Source organism: Arabidopsis thaliana (assembly GCF_000001735.4).
Source record: "Arabidopsis thaliana chromosome 1 sequence".
NCBI lineage: Eukaryota > Viridiplantae > Streptophyta > Magnoliopsida > Brassicales > Brassicaceae > Arabidopsis > Arabidopsis thaliana.
In genome coordinates, this window is record NC_003070.9 from 23,699,298 (window position 1) to 23,712,044 (window position 12,747).

The 12,747-nt window shown below is 36.8% G+C and overlaps 3 protein-coding genes and 1 non-coding gene across 14 annotated transcripts; 1 reads left to right on the forward strand and 3 right to left on the reverse strand.

Annotated features, from left to right (window-relative positions):
- Positions 1-71: 71 nt before the first annotated feature.
- Positions 72-1,716, reverse strand: AT1G63855 (Putative methyltransferase family protein). Of its 6 annotated transcripts, NM_001334131.1 has the most exons (7): positions 1,574-1,670; positions 1,366-1,470; positions 1,131-1,217; positions 984-1,034; positions 718-811; positions 538-622; positions 95-425 (listed from the first exon to the last, which is right to left on the reverse strand). In NM_001334131.1, the coding sequence occupies exons 1-7, from the start codon at positions 1,655-1,657 to the stop codon at positions 260-262; spliced, it is 672 nt and encodes a 223-aa protein (NP_001323246.1). In that variant the 5' UTR covers positions 1,658-1,670; the 3' UTR covers positions 95-259. The 6 variants fall into 6 exon arrangements, with proteins under 6 accessions (NP_974085.1, NP_001323246.1, NP_850970.1 ...); NM_202356.1 differs by lacking the exon at positions 538-622 and having other exon boundaries at positions 72-425; positions 714-811; NM_180639.1 differs by having other exon boundaries at positions 538-811.
- Positions 1,717-1,880: 164 nt separating this feature from the next.
- On the forward strand, positions 1,881-2,007 carry AT1G08643. Its single transcript, NR_139469.1, has one exon. It is a non-coding gene; the product is annotated as an other RNA (small nucleolar RNA).
- Positions 2,008-2,110: 103 nt separating this feature from the next.
- On the reverse strand, positions 2,111-6,761 carry AT1G63860 (Disease resistance protein (TIR-NBS-LRR class) family; the record flags this gene model as incomplete). Of its 6 annotated transcripts, none has more annotated exons than NM_001334137.1 (8): positions 2,187-2,511; positions 2,798-2,849; positions 2,941-3,363; positions 3,585-4,384; positions 4,489-4,785; positions 4,895-5,378; positions 5,455-5,976; positions 6,236-6,761. In NM_001334137.1, the coding sequence occupies 6 exons, from the start codon at positions 6,706-6,708 to the stop codon at positions 3,012-3,014; spliced, it is 2,928 nt and encodes a 975-aa protein (NP_001321380.1). In that variant the 3' UTR covers positions 2,187-2,511; positions 2,798-2,849; positions 2,941-3,011. The 6 variants fall into 6 exon arrangements, with proteins under 6 accessions (NP_001321381.1, NP_001321383.1, NP_001321380.1 ...); NM_001160971.1 differs by having other exon boundaries at positions 2,187-2,636; positions 2,798-2,887; positions 3,029-3,363; positions 6,236-6,708; NM_001160972.1 differs by having other exon boundaries at positions 2,188-2,511; positions 3,029-3,363; positions 6,236-6,708.
- A 1,072-nt stretch (positions 6,762-7,833) lies between these two features.
- On the reverse strand, positions 7,834-12,647 carry AT1G63870 (Disease resistance protein (TIR-NBS-LRR class) family; the record flags this gene model as incomplete). The annotated part of the gene is made up of 4 exons (NM_105061.2): positions 12,123-12,647; positions 9,574-10,657; positions 9,156-9,452; positions 7,834-9,066 (listed from the first exon to the last, which is right to left on the reverse strand). The coding sequence occupies exons 1-4, from the start codon at positions 12,602-12,604 to the stop codon at positions 7,834-7,836; spliced, it is 3,096 nt and encodes a 1,031-aa protein (NP_176571.1). The 5' UTR covers positions 12,605-12,647.
- Between the last annotated feature and the right edge of the window lie 100 nt (positions 12,648-12,747).

Genomic DNA, 12,747 nt, shown 5'->3' on the forward strand with positions numbered 1-12,747 from the left:
ATCAGTAGTGATCTGAAACAAAATTAAAAGGTTAAGAGAGATTTGAATGTGCCAAGCTCTTAGTTGATCTATTTGGGAAGATAAATTTGAATTTATGCAAAGAATTACCAAGTATATGAGTTTGATTAAACTAAACTCCCTAGTCCAGAGATTCCTGCTAACCACTTTCTATAGTAGAGTAACCATGTATTATTACAATGAAGTAAATGTTATACCTCTTTGATCTCTGGTTATTATCCACTTAGATGGTTGTTACAGTCTAAAGCTGCTGATTTTCATTTTGGGAACTCAATACGATCTCAACCAACTGAATGTTTCCACTAAGTACAGATGCCTTTTGAGAGGGCAAGAATGAGAAGCCATCCAGAAGTTTAACACACTTTAGTCCCCATTTTACCATCAGGAACTCGATTAGATGATGCCCACTGCAAAATCAAAACTGAACAAATGAAATCCGGAAGAAATCGTCACCCTAAATCTGTTGCGGATATATATAATAGACGACCGGGAAGAATGAAAGAAGAAGAATTCGTGTACCTCCTGTTATGATAAGTGGTAATAAAAACTGCATCAGGAGAACTTTGGAGAAGAAATGAGACAGTCGCAAAGAGATCATCAAATGCTTAACAACAGAGGTGTCCAAGTTCAGATTTTCAACTCATTCACAAGGGGAAAAAGAAAAGGCCAATACCCAAAACAAAAACAAATGAAACGAACCACTTGAATCATATAAAACATCAGCCCCAAGTATAATGTTTGGTCGCAGGTCGAGTATCGGTGCATCCCACACACCCCAGGTGAGACCCAACACCTACAATAGACAACCACAGAGAAGTTCTAGAAGCAAACTCTCAAGAATTTCAAATGTAAATAGCAATCAACCCAACAACCTTCGTGAATTACATATGCAACATATAATGATCCGGGTAAATGATAAATTTGGCGTTGTTAAATTGAAGAGAGGTGAAGATAGTTTATATTACATTACAGTTCAGCTTGTTAAGCTCACAGACTCTTCTCATATTATCCAAAACCTGCATATATATATGATACAAACGAACTAAATAAGCTCATATTCTCTAAACCCAAATAGCAAAAATCTTCTCAACACAAGAACTTAAATTTCACACCTCTGGTTTAGTTGCATCATCAGTAAGAGTGACATTAGCCCCAACCTTTGCAGCTACTAAACCAGGCAAGGAAGTACCAGCTCCTAGCTGTAAATTCCATCAACACAAGTCTAAGAAAACGTTAAAAAGGTCCTAACATATTTAAGATTCATTAGCTCAAACACACATATCCCAATTCTGTAATCAATTCAAAATCAAGGGATTTTAGCAAAGAGTAGTTGAAATAGAAATTAACCTCGAGTATCGAAGAATCACGAAATCGAGATCTGTGTTGCCAAACATACTCAGCGAGGATAACGCTACAAGGCCAAACAAACAATCCATACTCTTCCTTCAAATTCTACACATACACACAAATCACAAACAAACGATGGAAAAAACAAAACGCGAAAGAAGAAAGCTCGATTAGAAATCGCCATTGTTTACCAGTGAGAGCTTAATACCTCAATAATAGAAATGCAAGTTTCCGAATCTCCAGCACCATAGAAGTTATGCTGAGAAATCGTCGTCGTCGTAGTAGTCATCATTTCAAAAAGTTTCTCTGTCAACAGAAATCGTAATCGTCATACTGAGAAATCGTCGTCTTGTTGGGCCGTTGTAATTTTTACCAGGCCTAAGCCCATTTTCGGTAGGCTAATTAGGGTTTTGAAAAACTGAAGAAGAGATATTTGTCCCACATCGGTTAGAAGAGACGGGAGGGATATGATTAGTTGGCTATAAAAAAGATTAAAGGTGGGGCAATGAATAAATATGATCCTTCAGGCAAGTTAAAGGGGAAATGAGGAGTGGTTATTAAACTCGCTTAATGCGAGAAGAGTGTTTCGCTCAGCCTGTTACGACTATTGAGCACTCTCCTTCTTTTATCATCTGATCCCTCTCCTGAATTCGATCACTTGTTTTTAAAATCAAAGCGATTTTTTTCTCCTTTTTTAGTTTTTTTTTTAAAGGATTTTATTTTTAAAAATAAAAATCGACCCATAAAAGTGTTTAAACTGGTTTTTTATTTTCATTAAATATTTGTGTTTCCGTAATTATTTTTCGTTGATTTTTTTGTTTTGTTTTACCGTGAATGCCTTATCTTTTTAAAGAGACATACAAAAATACACAAAAGGGAAAGCCTAACAAAGTAAAATCTAGTAAGTGCTTTTTACAGAAAATTGGTCGCTTATTCGGCTGCTTTTAATTAAGGTCTCAGTCGTGGAAAAAAAAAGAAGGCTGCTTTTTAAGGTGGCAGGACCGCAGGAACAATCTCAGGTGGGAGATTGAGGTGAGTCTTGAGGAAGTTAATGCCTTCATTGTTAAGGAACCAGTAGTAATGTACCCAAGTAAAAGTCTCTTTGACATACTCCTTTGACAAAAAGCTCTACATAAGCTTAATCACCTGCAGGATTCGGAACACTCGATCAAGGGATGTTGTGGCAAATTCAAGTCCTCTTTTAGCATACAAAACTTTCTCGAAATAAAAGTAACATTTCTAAGTAATCCTAGTGAATCACATTGTTCTTGCTAACTATGTTCAAAGTAAGTAAGGCATCGAATTCAGAAACAGCTAAAGTTAAAACGATGGGCTAAGTACAAGAGATTCAGAATATCTACGTACTGTATCTGATTACACGTATACAGATCAAAGTTAAGACGATTCGCAAACAAAATAAAAAGAGTTGTACCTTTGAAGAGGTGGTATTTGGAGATCTCGCGGCGATTCTTCTCTGAGATAATCTGCAAGCACGAGAAAATCATCATATCATTATTCATTTCTGTTCGAGTTAATAGCAAGAAAATAATTCAATGTTTCAGAGGAAGAATTCACCATGATTGCGAAGGAGATTGCTCGTGCGTTTGTCTGGGTATGGCACTTGCTCTCTCCTTCGACTTTGGGAGTCACAGATTAGTATTACTCCATTTGTAGTCTTCAGAGGCTTCTTCGCTGTGTTCAAACTCATTTTCGTCTTCAGAGGCTTGTTCTGATCCAGATTCATAGCTCTCTTCTTCAGACACTTGGTCTGATCCAGCTTCATAGCTTTCTTGGATGCTCTCTTCATAGTTCTCTTCTTGGATGCTGTCTTCTTCGGACGCTTGTTCTGATCCAGATTCATAGCTCCCTTCGATGCTATCTTCTTCGGAAGCTTGGTGGTCTGATCCAGATCCATAGTTCTCTTCGATGCTATCTTCTTCGGAGGCTTGGTCTGATCCAGACTCATAGTTATCTTCAATGCTCTCTTCTTCAATCAATCTGGCACCACATTCAATAATCTGAAGTTATCGTTTACGCTGCGTAATTCGAAAAACAACTCTCTGCTCAACGCTGGAGATTGGTGGTCTAATCTTTCAAAGTGATAGTGAATTATCAGTAAATGTTTTGTTCGAGATTTGATAAGTAGTCCGGAATGAAATTTTTCTGTGATTTGGTGGTTAGGGGAAATCACGACGCAAAACCCAACGCCACGGTAAGACCTTTTCCTTTCGAGAGGAATGGTCAAGGTATTTCCTCTTCCTCGGTGATCGAACTCTGCTGGCACTTCTCTTCCAGGTAAGAGCGTTGTCCCGTGAAAAAATGGCCGTTGGATAATTGCTCTTCTTGCTTCTTGGTCCAATTTGAAACAGTTGGTGAATTCGAAAATGTTGAAGGGCCAACATTTTGATGTCTTGAAAGGGCAAAATACGGTCTCCAGTGATTCACAATCGTCTGCGACTAGGAACTTGAGCGAAGCAGGGAGCTCTGGCAATGATGTGAGTCTTCTGCATCCAGATATAGTTAGGCTTTTAAGCAAATAACGATCTTTGATGCAATTTGGAATCCTTTCGATACCAGAGTAGCTTAGGTCTAGAAATTCGACAGGCCTTGGGAGATGTGTTAAACCCCTTAACTTTGCGCTGCTGTTTATCGAGAGATGCGTAACATGATGCCAAGACGTAATTGATGCAGACACATCTTCAACAGCTGTTTCCGATATATTTAGAAAGTAGAGTCTCGTTGACATAACTGGAATATTTCTCAATCTTGAGCATCCTCTCATATCTAAGTCGTAAAGAAATTCCAAGTTCATGTCAGCTGGAATGACTTCCAGACTTATGCACCCCCTCAGCCGCAACTTCTCTAATCTTTGAAGATGCGAAAAAGAGGATGGAATCTCCACCAAACTCTTGCAATCACTCAGTTTCAATATCTCCATCTTTGTAGCATTTGAAAGATTTGGGAGTGCCTTCAAATTGGAGGACCCTTTTAAATTCATCTCCTTGAGATTCTTTAGCGGCTGAATATGCAAGAAAGACACAGATTAACAGAGAGAAAGGGCATCATATAACTTGATGAGAAAGTAGGATACAAAATTCATATATTAAAAAGTACAACACCAACCTGGGTTCCTTGCCAGAGGTACTCGAGCTTGCTATTCTTCATAACAAGTTCCACAAGATATTCCGGATGGAATTTGGGAGGAAAACACTTGTTTGGGTATGCTTCCCATTTTAGTATCCTAAGTCGACGTGGAAACTCCATCCTCTTTGGTATATCCATTATATCATTCCCATCATCTTTACTTTTGTATACTGTGAGGAACCGAAGATTAGACATTCTTCTAAAAGCTCCCTCTCTGATATAGACTTCATCGATACCAGATATATCAAATAATATGGCAGACACGTATCTGGTATCCTAAACAAATATTCCAAATAAAAAATATTGTCAGCACGATAGTAGTTTATCTTCACCTGATGACTTGTTTAAAGTATGTTAATTGACAAGAATAGAGCAAAGAGTTTACTGTGTCATTTTCGAGGACATAACAAATCTCACGAGCATCCATTAAGATTTGGCGTTTCAAAGGCTCTTGTTTTTGAATGGCTTTTTTACCCACTTGTTGTAGTAATCTGTGCATCACTATTCTACTACTAAAAGATATCTCTATGAGAGATCTATTCTCAAGGATTTTTAACGCACGTTTGAAATCCAAGTCACCGTCAGCGAACAAGCGTTCCACAAGATGAACATACTGATTGTTGAAGAAGATTGCAATATGGAGAAATAGCGTTTTCTCATTGTCATCTAAACTCTCATAACCAACTCTTAGTACTTCCTCGATATCACGATCAATATTATTTTCTAGGCTGCAGATTACTTCTTCCCATCCTTCTTCATTCTTCCCACGTAAAGATGAACCCACCATACAGAGACCCAATGGAAGTTTACCACAAAGCTGTGTTACTCTTAATGCAAGCCATTGAAAACCCTTTTGTGGATAGCTTTTCCTAAAAGCATATATACATAAGATCTCGAGAGCTTGTTCATAGGATGGAAAACCCACCTGGTATATATCATCGATACCATTCTTGCTGCAGAAGCTCTTTGTTTTCTGTGGTAACTACGATCCTGCTTCTTGGACCAAACCATGTAGTTTTATTTGCCAACGCCTCTAATTGCTTTATATGGTCCACATCATCAAGAATGATGAGCACTCTCAGCTTGCATAGCCTTTCTTCTATCACACCTGAATGGTTTATCCTAATACCATCTTGGTTCAAAACATTTGAAAGAAATTGTTCTTGTAAACGCAACTCATCTAGACCACTAAGATAGCTTCCCCTTAGATTGTCGACAAAACAAGTAAGCTGAAACCTATTAGAGAATCGACTCTGCAGAGCTTTGGCTATGGTTGTCTTACCAATCCCTGCAGGACCAGAGATTCCAACCATCTTAACTCCATCATAATCTAAATCTAGCAAAGACTCCATTTCTGTCAAATGAGCTTCAAGTCCCACCATGCCGTCAAAATCCCTACAAGGTGTAGCATTCAGTTTATTTGAAACATCTCTGGCGATCTTCTCTATCCTTTTGGCTTCATTATCACTAACAAAGGCGAAAGAAATGAAAATCATTATTTCCACCAAATAGTCACAGAGATAATATTCCTCTGTTTCAGTATGTATTTCTATTTTCTAGCATTCAGTAATCAACAAAAATATTCCCTTATTCATTTTAATTCGAGTAACCGTATTTCCTCCTATTCATCATAAAACAACACTAACTAAATGTTAAAGGTTTTCTCTGGTGATTACAGCTTAACAGAACCTAAAAGTTAAAAACTCAGATTAAAATAAAGACTAACCATCTTAAGAAGTCTTCTCCAGCAATATTGGCCACTTCGTTCAAAGCTTTGCTCCATTTTTGTCTTTCCTCGTCCGTCTTACGTGCACAAGTTTCATTGAAAGCGATCCCGAATTCTCCGGTCTGGTTCCGTACCTCAAATGGCTCCACTCCATAGAAGACGGTCATTACTATCTGTTTCATAGCTTTTTTGCGCTTTAAGATATCCACCAATTCGTCCAAACACCAGCTTGACGATGCATATTTCTTGGAGAGAATCACGATCGAGATCCTCGATTCTTTGATAGCCTTTTTGAGTGAAGGGGCGATCTCTTCACTTCTCTCAATCCCTTGATCATCAAACATAGTGATGCCGTTGAAGTCAAACTGTTTGCGCATGTGACTAAGAAGTGTTTTACGGACATCCGGTCCGTGAAAGCTCGGGAAGACAATGTATTTGTAGTTGCAAGAGGAAGAAGAAGCCAATAGAGACATGCTCAGAGCCAGAGAGATGGAAAAATGGGTAATGAGAATTGGAAGATAAGTAAAAAAATAAAAAAAAATCAGATATTTGAAATTAATGCGTCTTTTGGAAACTATATAAAATCAAAACAACAAAAAGGTGGTCCTCTCTTTCTGTATGACTTATGACGAACGCGTTATGAAGTCAACGAAATAATAATGCATGGACAAGGGGTACTGAGAAGTGGAAGATAAGTCTGTATCAAATATTTCGAAGCCATTGTGTAACTTTTGGAAACTTATACAAGAGGAGAAAATGAACAAAAAAGGGGTCCCTCCTGTATCTGAACGCGTTATTAAGTCAAAGAAAATAATAATGTACTCTATGAGCAGCCTCTGAAGAATAATACAAACGATATCCATATTTGCAGCTTTATGTGCTGATGTGCACTGTAACCTTTTCTACAAACCTTCTTGTGTATAACCTCTTAAGAAGAACAAAATTACAGACTGCTTCAAAAAGACGAAAATGTTGTGGACCCTGAGTCGCTGAGTATTGTAAAATCTAAACACACACAACACGATTAGCGATACAAAATCACGAGCGGTTAAGAAACAGATTCATTTGAAATTACTGATTTACACGGAATAAAAACACAAAAAAAGAAGATTGATTACACTTTGTTTGTCTGTAGGCCCATTCTAAGCCCATATATTTAGCCACCCAGAAAATAAAAGAGATGGATTACACTTTTTTTCCTATAGGCCCAATTTAATTAGACCTAGAAGGACCCAACGCATTGAATGAAGCCGATGGCCACGTCATCATCATTTTCCCCAAACCAAGTTTCCCGGTTTTCCTCGCAATTATCGAAGCAAGAAAACGATGATGATCCAAAACAGGATCTCGCTTCACACGACTAAACAAGACTGAATTACAACACACGGATATGTTCTGATTGAACTACAGTATATAAGTAATCGATGAGGTAAGCCAACCAAAACACAAGCTTTTTTAATGGATAAACCATTTTGATCTATGAGACGACGACACCATAAGATGGATATAAAATTAGTATAGAAAATCTTTGGTGACAGAGTCTCGGGCTGACATGAATTGGAGAATGAACACTTCATCAGTTCTGGATTCTATTTTCTTCATACTGAGACAAAGCTTCTGACGTTTTTCACAAAATGGGGTAGATCAAAACAGTGGAATAGCCAATTCCAACAATCTGCATGGTCACCGTGTTTGGTGTTGTCTTCAAACACTTGTTCCAATCCAGAATCATAACTCCCTTTGATGCTCCCGTCGGTCAAGAACTTGGCTCCACAATCAATAACATCAAAGTGGTTGAATTTGCTACTGAATTCGAACACTATCTCTCTGCTCACTTCAGAGGGATCGATAAATGGCAAGTGAGGGTGAATGATAAACACAAATAGATGTTCCGTTTGAAAGTTGAGTAGAGTTCGTACGTTGAACACCTTTTCAATGGGGTCTAAGTCGCCTTGACCTATGCGACGACGACACAATAGTTGAGGAAGCCTGTACTCTGTGATTTGCGATGCCAAGTTGGGGGAAATCACAATGCAAACCACAAAGCCTGTGCCTGGACGAATGGTCAATGTATTTCCTTTGCCTTGGTGATCGAATTCCGCTGGTAATTCTCTTCCCGGTAAGAGCGTTGTTCCAAGAAGTAATGATCGTTGTACAATTGCTCTTTGTGCTTGCTGGCCTAATTTGAAGCAGTTGGTGAAATTGAGCTCTGCTTTTGGCGTATTCAAAGGGCAAAATACGGTCTCCAATGATTCACAATCGTCTGCCATAAGAAATCTAAGTGAGCTAGGGAGTTCTGGCAATGATGCTAGTCTCCTGCAGCCAGATAGATTAAGGATATATAGCAGATGAAGAGATTTGATGCACTCTGGAATCGTTTCAATATCAGAATCAATGAGGTCTAGCTGTTTTAAACTGATGGGGAGATGTGTTATTCCCTTGAGCTTTCCACTGCTGCTTATACTGAGACGTTCGAGACGAGAGCAAAACCTAATTGATGGAGGCATTCCTTCAACTGCTGTCCGTGATACATACAGTTGAGTGATGTTTGTTGACATAACTGGAATATTTCTCAATCTTGAGCATCCTCTCATATTGACGGTTTCAAGGGATGCTAAGTTCATGTGAGCTGGAATGACTTGTAGGTTTATGCAGTTATTCATCTCCAACCACTCTAGTTTATGAAGATGCGAAAAAGAGGATGGGATCTCTACCAAACTTTCGCAATAACTCAGATCCATTCTCTCCAGATTTGTAGCATTTGAAAGATCCGGAAGTTCCTTCAAATGTCGAGACGCAAACAAATTCATCTTCTTGAGATGTGTAAGGCGCTGAATAAATCGACACAAAACAGAGAGAAAGAGCATGAAGATCAAACATGAACATTATTCATACATATATTTAAAGTACAGACACCAACCTGTGTTCCTTCCCATAGCTTTTCAAGCTGGCTACTTGGCATATAGAGCTCGACAAGATATTGAGGTTGAAATGTAGGAGGAAGACTCTTGCATGGGTATGCCTCCCAATGTAGTAACCTTAGACGACGCGGAAACTCTGTCTCCTCAGGTATGTGCACTCTATCATTGCCATCATCTCTACTTTTAAAGACTTTGAGGAATCGAAGATTAGGTATTCTTTTAAAAGATTTACCGCTTATAACAACTTCATCGACACCAGATATATCAAATGATATGCCGGACATAGCTTTAGTACCCTAAGACCAATATGTATACCAATTAATAGGAAATTGTTAGCACAATAGGTAGGATTTGCTTTTCTTCACCACATGCCTAAGTTTAAATGATAAATTAATAAACACAAGAGAAAGAACTTACTGTGGCATATTCAAGGACATCACAAATCTCTGGAGCATGTATTAAAATCTTGTGTTTCCAAGGTTCTTCTTTATGAACGGCTTGTCTACCAAATTGTTGCAATAACTTGTGGATCACTATTTCTCTGTTGTTAGATATGTTTATGAGAGATTTGTCTGCTAAGATTTTCAACCCGTGTTTGATATCCAAGTTGTTGTCAGTGAACATGGCTTTCACAAGATCACCATCTGTATAGTTGAAGAAGACTGCAATATGAAGAAATAGAGATTGCTCGTTCTCATGTAAACTCCCATAACCGACTCTGAGTACTTCCTCGATATCTTGATGATCAAGTATAGTTTCTAGCCTGCGTATTACTTCTTCCCACTCTTCCTCATTCTTCCCACGTAAAGATGAACCCAATACACGAAGACCCAATGGAAGGTTACCACAAAGCTTCGTTACTCTTCTAGCAAGCTTTTCAAAACCATGAGAAAGAGTGGTTTTTCTAAAAGCATATCGACATAAAATCTCGAAAGCTTGTTCATCAGATGGAAAACCCACGTGGTACAGATCGTTGATACCATGTTGCTGCAAAATCTCTTTGTTTTCTGTAGTAACTACAATCCTACTTCCAGAACCAAACCATGTAGTTTCATTTGCCAACGCCTCTAATTGCATTATGTGGTTTACATCATCAAGAATGATGAGTACTCTCTGCTTGCACAACCTTTCTTCTATCACACCTGAATGGCATATCCTAATTCCATCATGGTTCAAAACCTTTGCAAGAAACTGTTCTTGTAAACGCAACTCATCTAAACTATTAAGAAAGCTTTCCTTGAGGTTGTCCACAAAACAAGTGAGTTGAAACTTATTAGAGAGTCGACTTTGTAAAGCTCTGGCAATTGTTGTCTTACCAATCCCTGCAGGACCAGAGATTCCAACCATCTTAACTCCATCATAATCTAAATCTAGCAAAGACTCCATTTCTGTCAAATGAGCTTCAAGTCCCACCATGCCATTAAAATCTCTAGAAGGTGTAGCATTCAGTTTATCTGAAACATCTCTAGCAATCTTCTCTATCATTTTGGCTTCATTATCCCTAACAAAAGCGAAAGAAATGACAAGCATTATTTCCACCAAGTAGTCATAGAGATAACAACAAAGATAACATTCCTCTGTTCTAGTAATGATGACATGTATTTCTAAACAAAAACATTTCGTTATCTGGTGCTTACAACTTAGTAGAACCTAAGTTATAAAAACTCAGATTAAAATAAGAGATATTTTGTGAAGTAGACACTTTTTACAAAAATAATTTGTAAAGTAGGTAGTTTTTTTAGAAATATGGAGAATAAACACTTTTCTCTTTCTTCTCTAATTTGTAAATGACTTTTATAACCTTTTCATGTTTTGTCATGTAATCAAATAAAGACAAAACTTACTTTTTCTTTTTCTTATTTTTACTTATACATATTTAGTTTGTTTTGCTATAATTTTTTTCTTAAATAATTACCATTAAAACATATTAATCTTTAACAGATTTATATGTATCTAAAAAGTCTAATTTTGTTATATATCATAAATATGTAACATTTTCTTTTATTTAATCTCAACCTCGTGGTGTACGCGATATTATAAAAAAGTGGTGTACAAATAATAGTGTACGTAGAAAATAAATAATATTGATCTAAGAAGTAATACACGTAATACGATATATGACAATGTATAAAGTGGTGTACAAACGACAATATATAGCGGTGTACAACTACATAATACAATGGTGTACGGAGATGATATAAAATATGGTGTACATAATATTAATAGTATATATGAAATGATGAGATAATGAATCATACCATACATCACCTCGTACACCATCTAAAATACCGTATACCTTCACCTATTTTGTACACCCCATATACAAAAAATAGAACCATTTTTGTCAAGTGATAATGTACAAAATAAAGTTTAAATAATAGTATACGAGATTGGTGTACATAAAAGTGTACAAATGTTAGTACACTATCATGGTTATTTAATGGTGTACATGATGGTGTACAACATCATATTAATATAAATTTATGAACAACCATTACTTTAATTAATAAATATGAGTCAAAGTCGGTGCATTTAACGATTTAGGATATATTATATAAATATTGTTGGATAAAATGATTTGGTATACAAGTGTTAGTGTACAAAACTATGTTTAATGCTAGTGTACGAGATTGATAATTGAATATATAAAAATCATCTTGTTTTGGAAGTTAAAAAATATTAATACAAAAAAATAAAGATGAAATTTTTTTTAACTATAATATAATAATTAGTCTAAATATTTAAATACTATAAAATTGGAACCACAATAAAACTTTCTAATATAAAGCAAAGAGTAAAGTGGTATTTGACAATTTTTTTGTCTTTTAACTTATTACACATAAACTCTATCTCACAAAAAGTAAAAAAGTGTCTATTTCACAAATTTCTAAAAAAACTACCTATTTCTCAAATTACTTTTGAAAAAGTGTCTATTTTGTTAATAAGCCCTTAAAATAAAGACCAACCATCTTAAGAAGTCTTCTCCAGCAATGTTGCCCACATCCTTCAAAGCTTTGCTCCAATTCTGCTTGTCCTCGTCCGTCCTATGTGCACACGTTTCATTAAAATGGAACCCGAATTCCCCGGTCTGCTTCCGTACATCAGATGGCTCCACTCCGTAGAAGATGGTCATCACTATGTGTCCCATAACTTCCTTGCACTTTAATATCTCCACCAATTCATCCAAACACCATCTTGACAAAGCATATTTCTTGGAAAGAATCACGATCGAGATCCTCGATTCTTTTATAGCCTTTTTGAGTGAAGGTACGATCTCTTCACTTCTCTCAATCCCTTGATCATCGAACATAGTGATCCCGTTGAAATTAAACTGTTTGCGCATGTGACTAAGAAGTGTTTTACGAACATTCGGCCCGTGGAAGCTCGAGAAGACATTGAATCTGTAGTTGCAAGAGGAAATAGAGGAAGGAGAATCCATGAGAGACATTCTAAGAGAGATGGAAATAGGGTAATAAGAATAGAAGAAGATAAGTGAAAATCAGATGTTGAAGTTAATGTGTTTTTGGAAAGCTATATGAAACAAAAAAAAAAGGATCCTTCTGTATGTAAGACGTTATCATTATTTTATTT

Excerpts from the sequence above, each read along its gene's own strand:
- AT1G63855 (NM_001334131.1), bottom strand. The coding sequence starts at position 1,657 with ATGATGACTACTACGACGACGACGATTTCTCAGCATAACTTCTATGGT. Across the intron at positions 1,471-1,573 it reads CTTGCATTTCTATTATTGAG|AATTTGAAGGAAGAGTATGG; the intron begins GTATTAAGCTCT and ends GTGTATGTGTAG. Across the intron at positions 623-717 it reads TGTTTTATATGATTCAAGTG|CATTTGATGATCTCTTTGCG; the intron begins GTTCGTTTCATT and ends TCTGTTGTTAAG.